We start from the raw sequence: 11,832 nt of genomic DNA on the forward strand, positions 1-11,832 counted from the left end.
GAGAGATGTCACTGATAAAGTATGAGTGTGTTGTTTTTGCAGTGGGGATGGTGCCTGAGCCGTTAATCACGCTGTGTTAGACACAGTGCCTCAGCAGGAACAGTCTCAGCCTCGATCTTGGCCAAGAGATGGGGAAGCCAAGAGCCAGGCTGTCCTGTGCTTTGCCATGGGGAGAAGGCACCCAGCCTGTGAGCAGCCTGAACTCAACCCTGAGTTATATTACCTGCAAACGCTCTGGTTTGCATCTACTCCTCATTTGCTGCGCCACCTCTGCAGAACTCCATCTGCATGACAATTTGATGGCTTACTGTTTATTAAAGCGTCTCCACTAATGCGAAGAGGATAAATATTTTCCTTCCACCTCCCTTCTGCAGCAGGGTGCCTGGTCTCATCCTTCCTCTCCTACCTCTGAGGTTGCCAAAAGGCTGCTTCTCCCCCAGCCCATGGGGAGGGGAGTCAGATGTGTGTCCACGGAGGCAGCGTGCTGCTCTGGCTGGCGCAGCAATTTGTTGCGTTCAGAAACTATTTTAATAACCACGAATGACTAAGCACGTTGTTTGGGACTGGTGACTCCTTTTTCCGCTCTTTCTTTGATCTATTTATTTTTAGGCTCCTCTGGGAGGGGAAAAGGAGTAGAGACTGAAAGCCAGAAGACAGGAGAGAGAAACCTTTCCAAGCTGCGGCCCACCTCGGTGCTTGTGAGGCTCGGCAATCCATCTAAGACTTTCTGGGGGCAACAGGAATGAGCACTGAGGTGCCTGTCGGCTTTCTCTGTTGGGAGAAGCAGGGTTGAGTCCTACTGATGGCCTTCAAGAAGGCTGGAGTAGGATTTGAGGAGGAAGTTCTTACGGGTGGAAGCCTGAGTTCTCACAGTATGTCTTACAGTAATCCATTGTGCTGTAGAACATGCATCTCCAACGTGGGTACAGAGTTGTTTTGGGGTAGGAAGCACCTTCCTGTTGTGTAGCTCTTGAAGCAGAGGGCTCTCTCTTACATGCATACATGACTTTTAAAAGCCCACAGAAAATAGGAGTATAGAAACAATGAATAGTTTTTTTATTATTCTTATCACAGAAGCAGGGTTAGGTTGAAAGGGACCTCAAAGCACAGTTCCACCCTCCCCCCCCACCATGGACAGGGTTGCCACTCACTGGATCAGGTTACCTGGAGCTCCATCCAACCCAGTCTTTAAACCTACCTTTTTCATGTTAGTATGTGCCCTCCTCCCTTCCAGCACCACCCTGCTGGCTGCCTCCTCCACATCCTCTCCAATTTCCTTCTCCCTCCTCATCCTCTATCCCTTGCTGACGTTAGGAACACAACTTCTGCAAGACAAACAAACAACAGGCTCATCCTGGCCTGATGCAAACCTGTTGTTTGTGAGTGGAGGAGCCAATGACATGGGAGAACATGAGACACAGGTGGGGCTGTGCCCCATCCGGGCTGGTACCCATCCCCAGCCCTGCACCATGAGATGCCTCAGGGGAAAGCCACGAAGGGAATTTGGGGTTCTGGGGAAGACAGGCAACAGGAAGCCTTTTGTCTCATCCCTCTGGTAGACACTGGTAGTTACCCATGCTGACACTGTCGTGTCTCCTAGCCACCTGGTTTGGACTTTGATGTCCCCTGCAGGCTTGGTGACCCCAAATAAACCTGTTGGCCCTTTATATTTCCCCTTCATCGTTTGCCTTATTTCCCAGCGACTATTAAAGACGCTGTTTTTCTATGGGACCACGTGGTTCCCTGGTGATCATTTTTCACCACGCATAAGATACGAGGTTTCACTCTGGAGCTCTGAATGATTAGCCAAAACCCAGGACCTTGTAATTTGTTACCATCAGGAGGAGAGTTAATGGCACAGTCACTGTTTATTTACAGGGTTTACATCCAGGATCCAAGCAAGGACTTGCCCATTGCGTTGGCTTTCCAGTTGGTTCCAATGCATACGGCAGCACGGTGGAATTTCGGACCTCCCCAGCCCCCCAGGCCATGGGGCAGTGGCGTATCCTAGGGCAGGCAGCAACCTACCTGCAAGTGGTCGCATTGCTGCTCCTGGAGGAGGGGTGCTCTGCGAGGTTGTAGGCTGCAAAAAGCTGTTCAAGTCAGTTGTTGTTCCTTACCTCAGCGCGTTGCGGGCAGGCTTAAAGCACTTAGTGAGGATTTCCCTTCCCCTGCAGGTAATGCCTGCGTAAGCTTTTCTTTTACCCAGCTCTTCACAAGCCTTAGTGGCCCATCTGCAGGATTTCTCTGAGCTTTCTCTGCTGCCCTTCTGCAGCTGCCATCGCGAAGCCACCTGCACCAGGCTGGCCTGCAGGGTGACATGGTGTGTCCTCCTGAGTGACCTGCCTGTCCCTGCCGCTCTCTGCCACCGCAGCACTCAGATTTGGGTTCCCACACGGCTCCCGTGGCACTTGGAGGCCCTTTTTGTAATCCTATGCCAGTGGCCGTGGCCGGGTCCTCCTGGCCTCATCCGTCCTTCGTGGCATCCCTACTGCCCACCCCTGGAGCAGCCACGCACCCTGCATTGCGCCACCCACAGCGTGAGCTCTGCTCGGTGCCCACGGGCACTATCGCTTTTCCATCCACCCAAGGGCACGAATGGCACTTTTTGCCCCACCTCACCCCACCATTTTCTGCCATGTCTGTGAGAAGAAAGCACCGTGGTCCCTGTGGGTGACGCTGGGGGAACCAGCCGGCTGCCCCCACCGGGCTGCTCCTCATTACAGGAGGTATGAGAAGAGCAGTGGGGCCGAGCCCTCCCTCAAGAAGCACACTGGGGCGCTGCCCACCCCCTTGAGTGCCCCCCCGCCCGACGCTCCCCCCCCCCCCCCCATTCCCCAGCTCCAGCGGCGAGGAAGAGGCAGTGCTGAGCCGGATATGCTGCGGCTCCCGCAGCCCTCCCTGTAGTGTCCCCGCCGCTCCTCCCGATGCCTTCCGAGGAGACGGATGGACGGACGGACAGGCAGCGAGAGGTGCACCGCTTTCCTAATCGCACGGCTACGGAGGGGGGCGAGGGAGGGGGAGGCTGCCTCTTCCCACCCCCTTCCCCATCCCCTGTCCTCATCCCCTTCCTCCTCCTCCTCCTCTTCCTCCTCCTCTCCGGCCACGGTATTCTCCAAAAGGGAGGGGGGAACTGCTGGCAGGTGGAAGGGATGAGGGAATGCAGCCCCGGCAGGAATCCCGCAGAGGGGAGGGCTCGCCGAAATAACAACAACGATAACGATAATGACAACAATGATAACAAAACCACGCCGGGAGCGAGCGGGGGGGAGCGGAGAGGACGCGGCGCCGTGCCGCACTGAGCCGCCTCCCGCACTGCCCGGCACAGCCCGACCGCGGCCCCCGAGCTCCCCATCCCGGGATGGGACGGACGGCACGAGGCCTGGACGGACCGACAACCAGAGGGACAGCCGGAGGGACGGACGGACGGAGGACTGCGGGCGGGGGCAGCGCGGCGGTCTGGCAACTCTCCCCGCAGCGCTCCCCCCCCACCCCCCTCCCCGCCCCACTCTTCCCAAGTGCTTTTTGCGCTTCGATTTGATGCTTTCTCCTCGCGTCGCCCCGTGATCCCCCCCTCGCCCCGAGATGCGGACCCGTGCCCCCCTGCGCTGCCCTCCCCTTCCTCCGATCCCCCCCTCCCTCCCTCCGCTGCCCGCTCCCCAGCTCCTCTCCCCGCTCTCTCCTCCGCCTCCCGCTCCCTCCCTCTCTCTCCTGCCTCCCCCCCACCTCTCCCCTTTCTTTTTCCCCCCCTTTCTCATCTCCCCCCCCTCCATCCCCATTTCTCACTTCGCCAGGGCAGAGCGCGGTGACGCCGCCGCCGCCGCCGCCGCCACCACGGAGAGGACGCAGGATCCCCCCTTGGGCCCCCCGTGCCCTTTCGACGGGGCGGCCTGGGCCCCCCGGCCCCCCCCGGGCCCCCAGCAGGGCTGCTTCGCATGCATCGCCAAGCCCCCGGCCCTCCGGCACGCCTCGCCCGTCCTCTCGCCCTCCTCCGCCGCGCAGCTGATGGAGAGCAAGGGCTGCAAAGGGGACAGCCTGCGGCCGGCGGGCCCGTGCAAGCACTCGGTGGAGAAGAAGACCATGACCAACCCCACCACCGTCATCGAGATCTACCCCGACACCAGCGAGGTGAACGACTACTATCTCTGGTCCATCTTCAACTTCGTATACCTCAACTTCTGCTGCCTCGGCTTCATCGCTTTGGCCTATTCGCTGAAAGTGAGTGAGTGCCGAGCGCCAGGGGGAGCGCTTTGGGGCCGGGGGGTAACTCGCATCCGTGCCGCCGACGTGGGAGGTTGCACTACCAGCTGCGGGGATGGGGATGGAGATGGGGAGGCGGCGATGTGGTTTGGAGCTGGGGACGTTGTTCGGCGGAGAAGGGGCACTTGGACCAAAGGCACCTTCCCAATGGCACACACCACACGGGCATCCCACGCTCCGGCACTCGGTCCCTTCTTTGGGGCAGGCAGGGAGCTGGTAGGATGAGGCGCAGCAGCACTGTGCTGTGGGGCAGGAGCCGTAGGTGCCATCGGGCGGCACCGTTGGTTAGGTCGCAGTGGGAAGAGGTTACCAGTCACAGGGTAGTGCTGCGTCTTTGCTTCTTGTCCTATCTCCCACTAAAATCCCCCAAAGAGGAAAGCTGTGGGGGGAGCAGCCTGGCTCGGACGTGAGATTCAGCACTGGAGCACCCAGGAGCATCTCAGGAGCTGCCATAGGAAAGGGCCTCAGGCCGCCCTTCCCTTCCTAAAGATGAGCCATACACACCCACAGAGAGCCCACGGCTGCGGGGCAGCCCCGTGTGGGTCACGCTGTGGGGACAGGCAGCCAGCTGACGCGCATTGGCAGCAGCATTTAGCAGGAGGCCGGCACACAGCCCTGCTTCATCATAGAAACAGATCAATGAACCTCAGGCAGCACCAGGCAGGGAATGCTGGGCAGCCCTGGGCTCAGCCTGCACCAGTCCCCTGCCTCAGTTTCCCTTCCGTGAAGCTGGGGTTGTCCCTGTGCAGGAAGCACGGAGGTAAGGTTTCACATCTTCAGGGCACCACGTAGCTACACCAGGTCTCCCTGCTGTCCCTTGTCCTGCAGGCAGCAGCGGGGATGGGACCTGCCTGAGCCATCCTGTGAACCAGGGGGTAGGAGAGATCCCTTGGAGCTCTGTGGCAGCCATGGCTCCTTGCCTGAGGGGAACACACAGCCCTTGGATACGGATTAGAGTGTGGCAGAAGGGCTGGTGGGAGCTGCCCAAGGCTGGGCTGGGTGCTGGGACAGAACAGGGACAGAATGGGGTCACTGCGGCCGTGGCAGCAGTAGGTCCGGGCTGAGAGGAGCACTGGGACACTCTGTGCCCCGAGCCCACAGGTGTCTCTGCAGGCACCCCAGCATGTGGCAGTACCTCCAGCAGCTTCGGCGTGCTCTGACAGCTGGTGCACACCTCAGTACTGAGCTGCTGTGGGGCCTCTGGGTGCCTGCACTGCTGCCTGGGACCTGCCTGGGGTCCTTCAAAAAGATGCCAAAGCAGCTCATCAACGTATTTAAGCTCTTACACAGAGATATATGAAGTCAGGTAGAGCGAAGGCAACGCTACCCCAGCCAGGTGCTCCACGTGACCCGTCAGGTGCTCTGGGTGATACCATGCTGCACACCTCTCTCTTTCCCCTATAGTGAGACAGGTGCTCGGCAGCCGTGGCTCTCAGATTGTATCCCTCGGGGCTGTTTCTGCACCTCAAGGTCAGCGCGGTGGAGCAGGAGCGGTGTGCCAGCTCAGAGCTGTGTGCACTGGGCTGGGGCAGAGGAGATGAGCGGCAGCACCGAGGGAGGTGGAGCCCTCGGGTCACCTCCCTGCAGGTCCAGGGCCACTCCAGCACTCTGGGTTCCTTCCCTTTGATCAGAAGGCACTGCTGCAGCTCTCCCGCACCGTGGCTCCACGGGCTGCCCCCCTTCCCAGCTCCCAGCAGTAACGAATGGCGCATTGGGGCGCAGTGTCAGGAGTTCCTGCTCTGGAGCTCTATCTCTAGAGAACACCGGGGAAAGCCAACAGCTCTCTGGGCACCAATTAGGCGATGAAGCAGGAGCTGGGACGAGCTCCACCGCGGGAGCTGTGCTTGGACTGCACTGACATCAAGGCAGCAAGGCGTTCCAGTGGCATTTGGAGCCCACCCGGCAGCCCGTGTGGCTGCTCTCAGAGCTTTGCTGCCAGCGAGGCGCCAGGCTCATGGGTGATACCATTTGCTCCTGGCTGATCCGCGGAGCAAATAAACCCCAGGATTCGCTCCAGAGCAAAAAGCTCCTTAGGCGCAGGGAAGCAGAGCGCTGTGTGGGAAATGGGTTTACAGCCAAACCAGCCTCTTCCCAAAGCGTGCCTCCACCAGCTGCGGGCTGAATGCTAAGCGCAGCCTGCCTTCAGCACGGCCTCATTAGAGTCGTTATCAACAAACCATTTGTCTCCTTGGGAAAGCTGACACAGCACTGGTACCCACCCGCGAGCGCCCGCTCCTGAGTGAGAGCTGAGCCTGAAAGCTGAGACGGGAGGTGGGAAAGGAATGGGAAGTGCGGGGATGGAACGAGGAGATGGAGGGGAATGGAGGGAGGTGAATGTGGGGCTGAAGGAGGGGAAGGGAGTTGCCTTGAATGGGGTGGATCTCCAGCACAGCCCTCGTGAAGTGCTCTGGGGAAACTCCGCAGTCTGCAGATGTGGGATAACCATCCTCACCTGTCAGCTGTCTCCGTGGGAAGGAGGGCCGGGATCCCAGGATAACTTCAGACAAGGTGGGGAGGATCAAAGCGAAGATGATAAGAGAAGTGTCTGGGACTGAGACAGCACCTGATCTGGGATCAGGGCAGTTTATATGGACCTGGGGACCTGTCCTCACTTTGTGAAGGAAGGAGACGGCTTCCAGGCTCAGACCACGAGCAGTCTGGAGCAGGAAACACCTTTTCATTATGCTTCTGTGCCGCAGGGACTCCATCACCCACCTGGAGCTCACAGGCAATGTAAATGATAATGGCCAATATGGGACATTTGCATGAGGATGACAGCTGAAGTCACAAGGTGTGTGGGAAAATAATAAGGAAGGAGAGGAAAGGACCACACCAAAGGGCTTGGTGAGGGTGAGAGATGCATGCAACCAAGGAGGCTGGAGGCAAAGCTAAGGGCAAGAGAAAAGACGTGGGCTGCAGGTGATGGAGAACATGGAGAGAGCATCACTTGCTGTGGGGTCTGCAGGAGCAGCTGGATGGGGAAAGGAGGCACCGGGGGCCCATCAGCAGGGGGAAGGAGCACAAAGCAAGGTTAAATCAGGGGCACTGCCAGGAAGAGAGGGGAAAGGGAGATGGAGGGGCAAGGGAGAAGGAAAGACGTTGGGAGATGGTGTGTGGCGTGGGAAAGAATGAAAGGTGGGAGCACTGAGAGCGAGCTGGGAGAGAGTCCCTGGGAAGGGAGGAGCAGGAGGTGGGGAGATGCCAGGGCAGGAGGATCCTGTCCCACAAAGGCACAGCAAGCAGAAGGGTGCAGAGCCCGGAGCACCAGCCCTACTGGTCTGCATGGGTCGGGATCCTCACCACGATGAAGTCACTAGCCACGGTGGAGTCACCATTCCCAGAGGTGTCGAAGAGCTGTGTGGATGTGGCACTGAGGGATGTGGCTCAGAGGGCACGGTGGGGATGGCTTGGGGGTTGGAATTGGCGATCTCAGCGGTCTTTTCCAACTGTAATGATTTTGTGATTGTATGAAGAGGAGGATGCCCTGGGGCTGCCCTTCACCTCAAGGTGCCCACTCCAGCAAACCGGAGCTCTGCATCTCTCCAGGCTTTTGGGAGGATGCAAAACCAACAGAACCATTCCTGAGCTGAGCCATCCTGGGCACAGAGCTGCCACAAAGGGCGGCAGGATTGCTACCTTCCCCGAGATCATCTCCCATCCAAGCCAAGCACAGGACGTGACGGCCAACAGCCGTGGCATTGAGCTGGGACTCCCCTGCCATCCACTCAGTGCCAAGACATAGAGAAAAGGCTTCTGCCACTCTCTGCCTGCTGTGCAGGTCCTTGTGCACTCAGCTGGCCCCACTGCTGCTGGCTGTGCTCAGAGCCCTGCAGGAAGGGCCGCATGGTGGTGTGAAGCTGCGTGGCCCAGAAGGACGGAGGGACCCAGAAGGATGGAGGGCTTATCCCTGTGCTGGGCAAGTGGCTTCGAGCTTCCAGGAGAGCACTGCAGGAGGGAGAGAGGAGGGAAAAAAAAGTAGCTGAGACGTGGTCTGAATGCGGCGCAGGAGGTTTGCAGAAAGCTCCTGGTCGATAAGAGGGTTTTTTTATGTTTCTAGGAGGGCTCTGAGGCTGCTGCAGGGTTTCACAGCCTGCCACCGACACCTAGCGTTCAGCCAGCAGCACCTTGCTCGTGATAGCAATTCTCTGGTGCCGCGTCCTCTGTGCTCCTGGTGCTGAGTGCCGTCTGCGGCAGGTTTGGCGGCGGGGATGTGGCCCTGCTGGAAGGGAATGGAGCGCATTCCAGGGGTGAGCATCACCACCCCTGCCTGGTGATGCCGCCTGTTGCCTGGCGATGCCGTCCGGGGCTTGGTGAGGCCATCCATCACCCAGCGATGCTGTCCGCTGCCCGGCAGTGCCACCTGCCGCCTGCTCGTGTCATCGTTACTCCTGGCGGCTCGGAGGAGGTGGGGACGAGCAGGTGACATGGACACGGGAAGTCCACGGTTGTCCTAGCCTGTAGGATAACAAGGACAGCATCCGTGCTGTAAGGTTCATGGAGCGGTTTGGGTTGGAAGGGGCCCTTAAAAGTCATCTGGTCCAACTCCCCTGCAAGGAACGGGGAAGCCTACAGCTCGGTCAGGCGCTCAGAGCCCCGTCCAGCCCGACCTTGAATGATCCAAGGATGGGGCACTGCACCTCCTGGGCAACCCGTTCCAAGCTGGGAAGTGCCCCACCAGCCCTATGGTGCCTGCTCCAGCTGCTGCAAACCCCAGAGCTGCCAGGATGGCATGGCACGATGCCATGGTGGGTCCATCGGCACCCAGATCTCTCTGGGGATGCATTATTACTTTTATTACATCCTTTCATTACATTGTATCACGGTACATCTCCCAATTGATTTTGTTTTTCCGCCTCAGGTCCGGGATAAGAAACTCCTCAATGACTTAAATGGTGCAGTGGAAGACGCCAAGACAGCCCGGCTTTTTAACATCACCAGCTCAGCCCTTGCCACCTTCTGCATCATCCTCATCTTCATCTTCCTGCGGTACCCCCTCACCGATTACTAGCGGGAGGCCAACAGCAGCGCCGCCGCCACAATGCCTCTATGCCAGAAGTGTCTGCAGTTGTTTCCTGTAGCAAGGACACAAGAGTAAAACAACTCCACCACGATTGCAAAAAAATAATAATAATGATAATAATAAATCAAAAAAAAAAAGTAAATATAAATAAAAAATAAACGAGTTTATCAGCCCAGGCAAGCGTACTCTTCCTGCTCCTAAACAGTACGTGCTGCTGTAGGAAAGGGTTTCACTTCTGCAATTGGGAGGAAAAGAGACGGAGAAGATCTTATTTCATGGCAAACAGAGCTGTGTAATGAGTGTGTGCAGAGGTGAGAGCGTGGCCACATGCGTGGCCATGGAGGGCTTTGGGCTGCAGACAGAGCTGGGGGGAAGGCGGCACGCCCAAGGTCAATGGATGGCCGAGGCTCAGAGCATATCAAATGCGTTCAAACTGCCCACTGCCCCACAACGTTCTGTTGTTTTCCTTCTGTGATGCAGTCCTATTGAGTTCAATTCATGGGTTGAGATAACCATCCCGGAGGGCTGAGTGTTAGGGTGGTGGTGTTAAAGAGCCCCAATGCCTCCAGCTCAACCCCAGCGCATTAAAGGGCAAATCTCTCTTTGGGATCAGCCAGCAGTGCTGAGGACAAAGCCACCTCCTGGAGAACTCCATGTGCTCTGTGAACCAAGTGCTGCTGTATTTCTGTAACATAGTCAATAAAGATACCTCTGATATCTGCTGCTGCTGGGTCGATTATCGTAGCATCGTCGAATCATTATAGGCTGGAAAAGACCTCAAGACCACCCACAACCCAACCCCACCATGCCCGCTGGCCACGTCCCTCAGTGCCACATCTCCACTGCTCTTGAACACCTCCAGGGACAGTGACCCCAGTTCCTCAGGTTGTTCTCCCCTCTTTTTGCACAGAGACAGAAAGGATGGACAACGCCGCATGCTAGGGTAAGGGACAGGATGAATCGTCCACATTCGATGCGCTGCTTATAAAAACACCCTGTATTTCTTGAGTTTTTTTAAGATGAGAGGGCTGAGGGGATGCTACATATCCCTGAACCCCTGAGATACGCAGGTCTCCAGGGTTGGCTGAAGAGATAGGGCAAAGAAGCAGAGAGTCGCATCCCACTGGCAAGAGGCAATGCCTGCGTCCCCGGTGGCTGCTTAACGGAGTGTCAGGCAGGGATGCAGGAGGACGTGTGCCAAGTTGGAGAGCCAGGACTGCGCTGACCCCTGGAATGCTCAATCAGCATCGGGCAGAGCCAAGGCAGACAGCAGGCAGCCTCCCCCCGCTGGTGGTACAAGAATGAAGAGCTGTAGTCTGAACCTTCAGCTCTCCGGGATGCGTGAAACGTCAGCCCTGTGCCATCAGCCCCAGGTCGTAATGTGAACAAATGGTCAGGCCTGGGATAAAACACGGCTCCCCAGCCTCTTATCTAACTGCATATTCTGCAGCTGTCTCAACTCTTTCGGGTGCAAAACCAGCTCCTCAGCACATGGCAATGACAGCTCTGTTTCTCCTCATTCCCTTCACTGACACTTTTCTACCTTCGTTGCATCAGGAGGAGGCAACAGCATACGGCCCAGAGAAGTGTGGGGTGAGGTGATGCAGCATGTCAGCAGCAGGACAGTGCCCTCAGGGCCACGACACTGCCCAGAGCTCCTCTGGGCTTCACTTATGGGCAAAGTGGTGGGCTTTGACCTTGACCTCTTAAAGTCCAACAAAGGGAAGGGCAGAGTCCTTGAGCTCGTGACCACCTCACAGGTGGTTTTCTATATGGAGAGCCCCGGCTTGGCACGCAGGAGCAGGGCTGCTTAGATAAAACCGGAGCTGAAACAAAGCCAGCCGCAACCCAGAGCCATCCCTCCTGCCTCTAACGAGTGTGACAAATGAGTGCCATCATCTCTTCCCCCCATGGGCCGCCCCAGTCAAGGGAGGACGGTCGCTGCTGTAATGAACCAGGGGAATATTGCACTGACACCGCAGTATTTTTATGCATCACCTGCCAGGGACCGACAGGCCGGGCTATTATTAGCAGCACCACGCTCGTTGTTTGCTGTCAGGAACACCCACGTTGGGTGAGGCATCTCCGTGCGAGCGCCACAGCAGGGCCGAGGCGCACCAAAAGCTGCAGACGGACCGAGCACCCTTTCTTTGTTTCAGCACGGAGGGAACGTGGGAATGAAAAGCAGCAGCCAAACATGACCGTGATTTCTTTTTTTTTTTCAGTGGTGCAGGAACATTCTGGAGAGGGAGAGCTTGCCAAGGCTGCCACCAGCGTGGCAGAAGGAAGGATGTGGGGCTGCCGCTCTGCCTTTTCACTTCTGCCACTCACAGATCTGCTGGGCGCACTCCAGCTCACACCTTTTCTTGGCTGTGAAGATGCAGCCTCTGTTGCATTCAGCAGCGGGAGCAACAGCTGAGCGGAGGGGTGGGAGAGAGGAACCGTCGGATGCCTGAGAAGCCTTTTGAATTCAGGAAGGAAGGATGGTTACATCGCCACGTGGTGATTTCGCTGCGCTCCCCAGCAGCACATCAGGAGACCGAGAGGTGGCT

At 57.7% G+C, this 11,832-nt stretch overlaps 1 protein-coding gene and 1 non-coding gene across 4 annotated transcripts; both read left to right on the forward strand.

Moving 5' to 3' along the window:
- The first annotated feature begins 2,929 nt into the window (after positions 1-2,929).
- IFITM10 (interferon induced transmembrane protein 10) lies at positions 2,930-9,997 on the forward strand. 3 transcript variants are annotated; one of them, XM_001234445.6, is made up of 4 exons: positions 2,930-2,972; positions 3,329-3,457; positions 3,795-4,218; positions 9,119-9,997. In XM_001234445.6, the coding sequence occupies exons 1-4, from the start codon at positions 2,947-2,949 to the stop codon at positions 9,266-9,268; spliced, it is 729 nt and encodes a 242-aa protein (XP_001234446.2). In that variant the 5' UTR covers positions 2,930-2,946; the 3' UTR covers positions 9,269-9,997. The 3 variants fall into 3 exon arrangements, with proteins under 3 accessions (XP_001234446.2, XP_046798251.1, XP_004941502.1); XM_046942295.1 differs by having other exon boundaries at positions 2,930-3,457; positions 3,800-4,218; XM_004941445.5 differs by lacking the exon at positions 3,329-3,457.
- Positions 3,436-3,495, forward strand: MIR12279 (microRNA mir-12279). Its single transcript, NR_162047.1, has one exon. It is a non-coding gene; the product is annotated as a microRNA mir-12279 (primary transcript).
- Positions 9,998-11,832: the final 1,835 nt, after the last annotated feature.

This window comes from Gallus gallus, chromosome 5, assembly GCF_016699485.2.
Source record: "Gallus gallus isolate bGalGal1 chromosome 5, bGalGal1.mat.broiler.GRCg7b, whole genome shotgun sequence".
In the NCBI taxonomy this organism is placed as follows: Eukaryota; Metazoa; Chordata; class Aves; order Galliformes; family Phasianidae; genus Gallus; species Gallus gallus.

What these genes read in the sequence shown, in the direction of transcription:
- IFITM10 (XM_046942295.1), top strand. Translation starts at nt 3,226, where the DNA reads ATGACAACAATGATAACAAAACCACGCCGGGAGCGAGCGGGGGGGAGC. An exon ending in CGGGCGGGGGCAGCGCGGCG is followed by an intron (nt 3,458 to 3,799) that starts GTCTGGCAACTC and finishes TCGCCAGGGCAG; the next exon opens with AGCGCGGTGACGCCGCCGCC. An exon ending in CTTTGGCCTATTCGCTGAAA is followed by an intron (nt 4,219 to 9,118) that starts GTGAGTGAGTGC and finishes TTTCCGCCTCAG; the next exon opens with GTCCGGGATAAGAAACTCCT.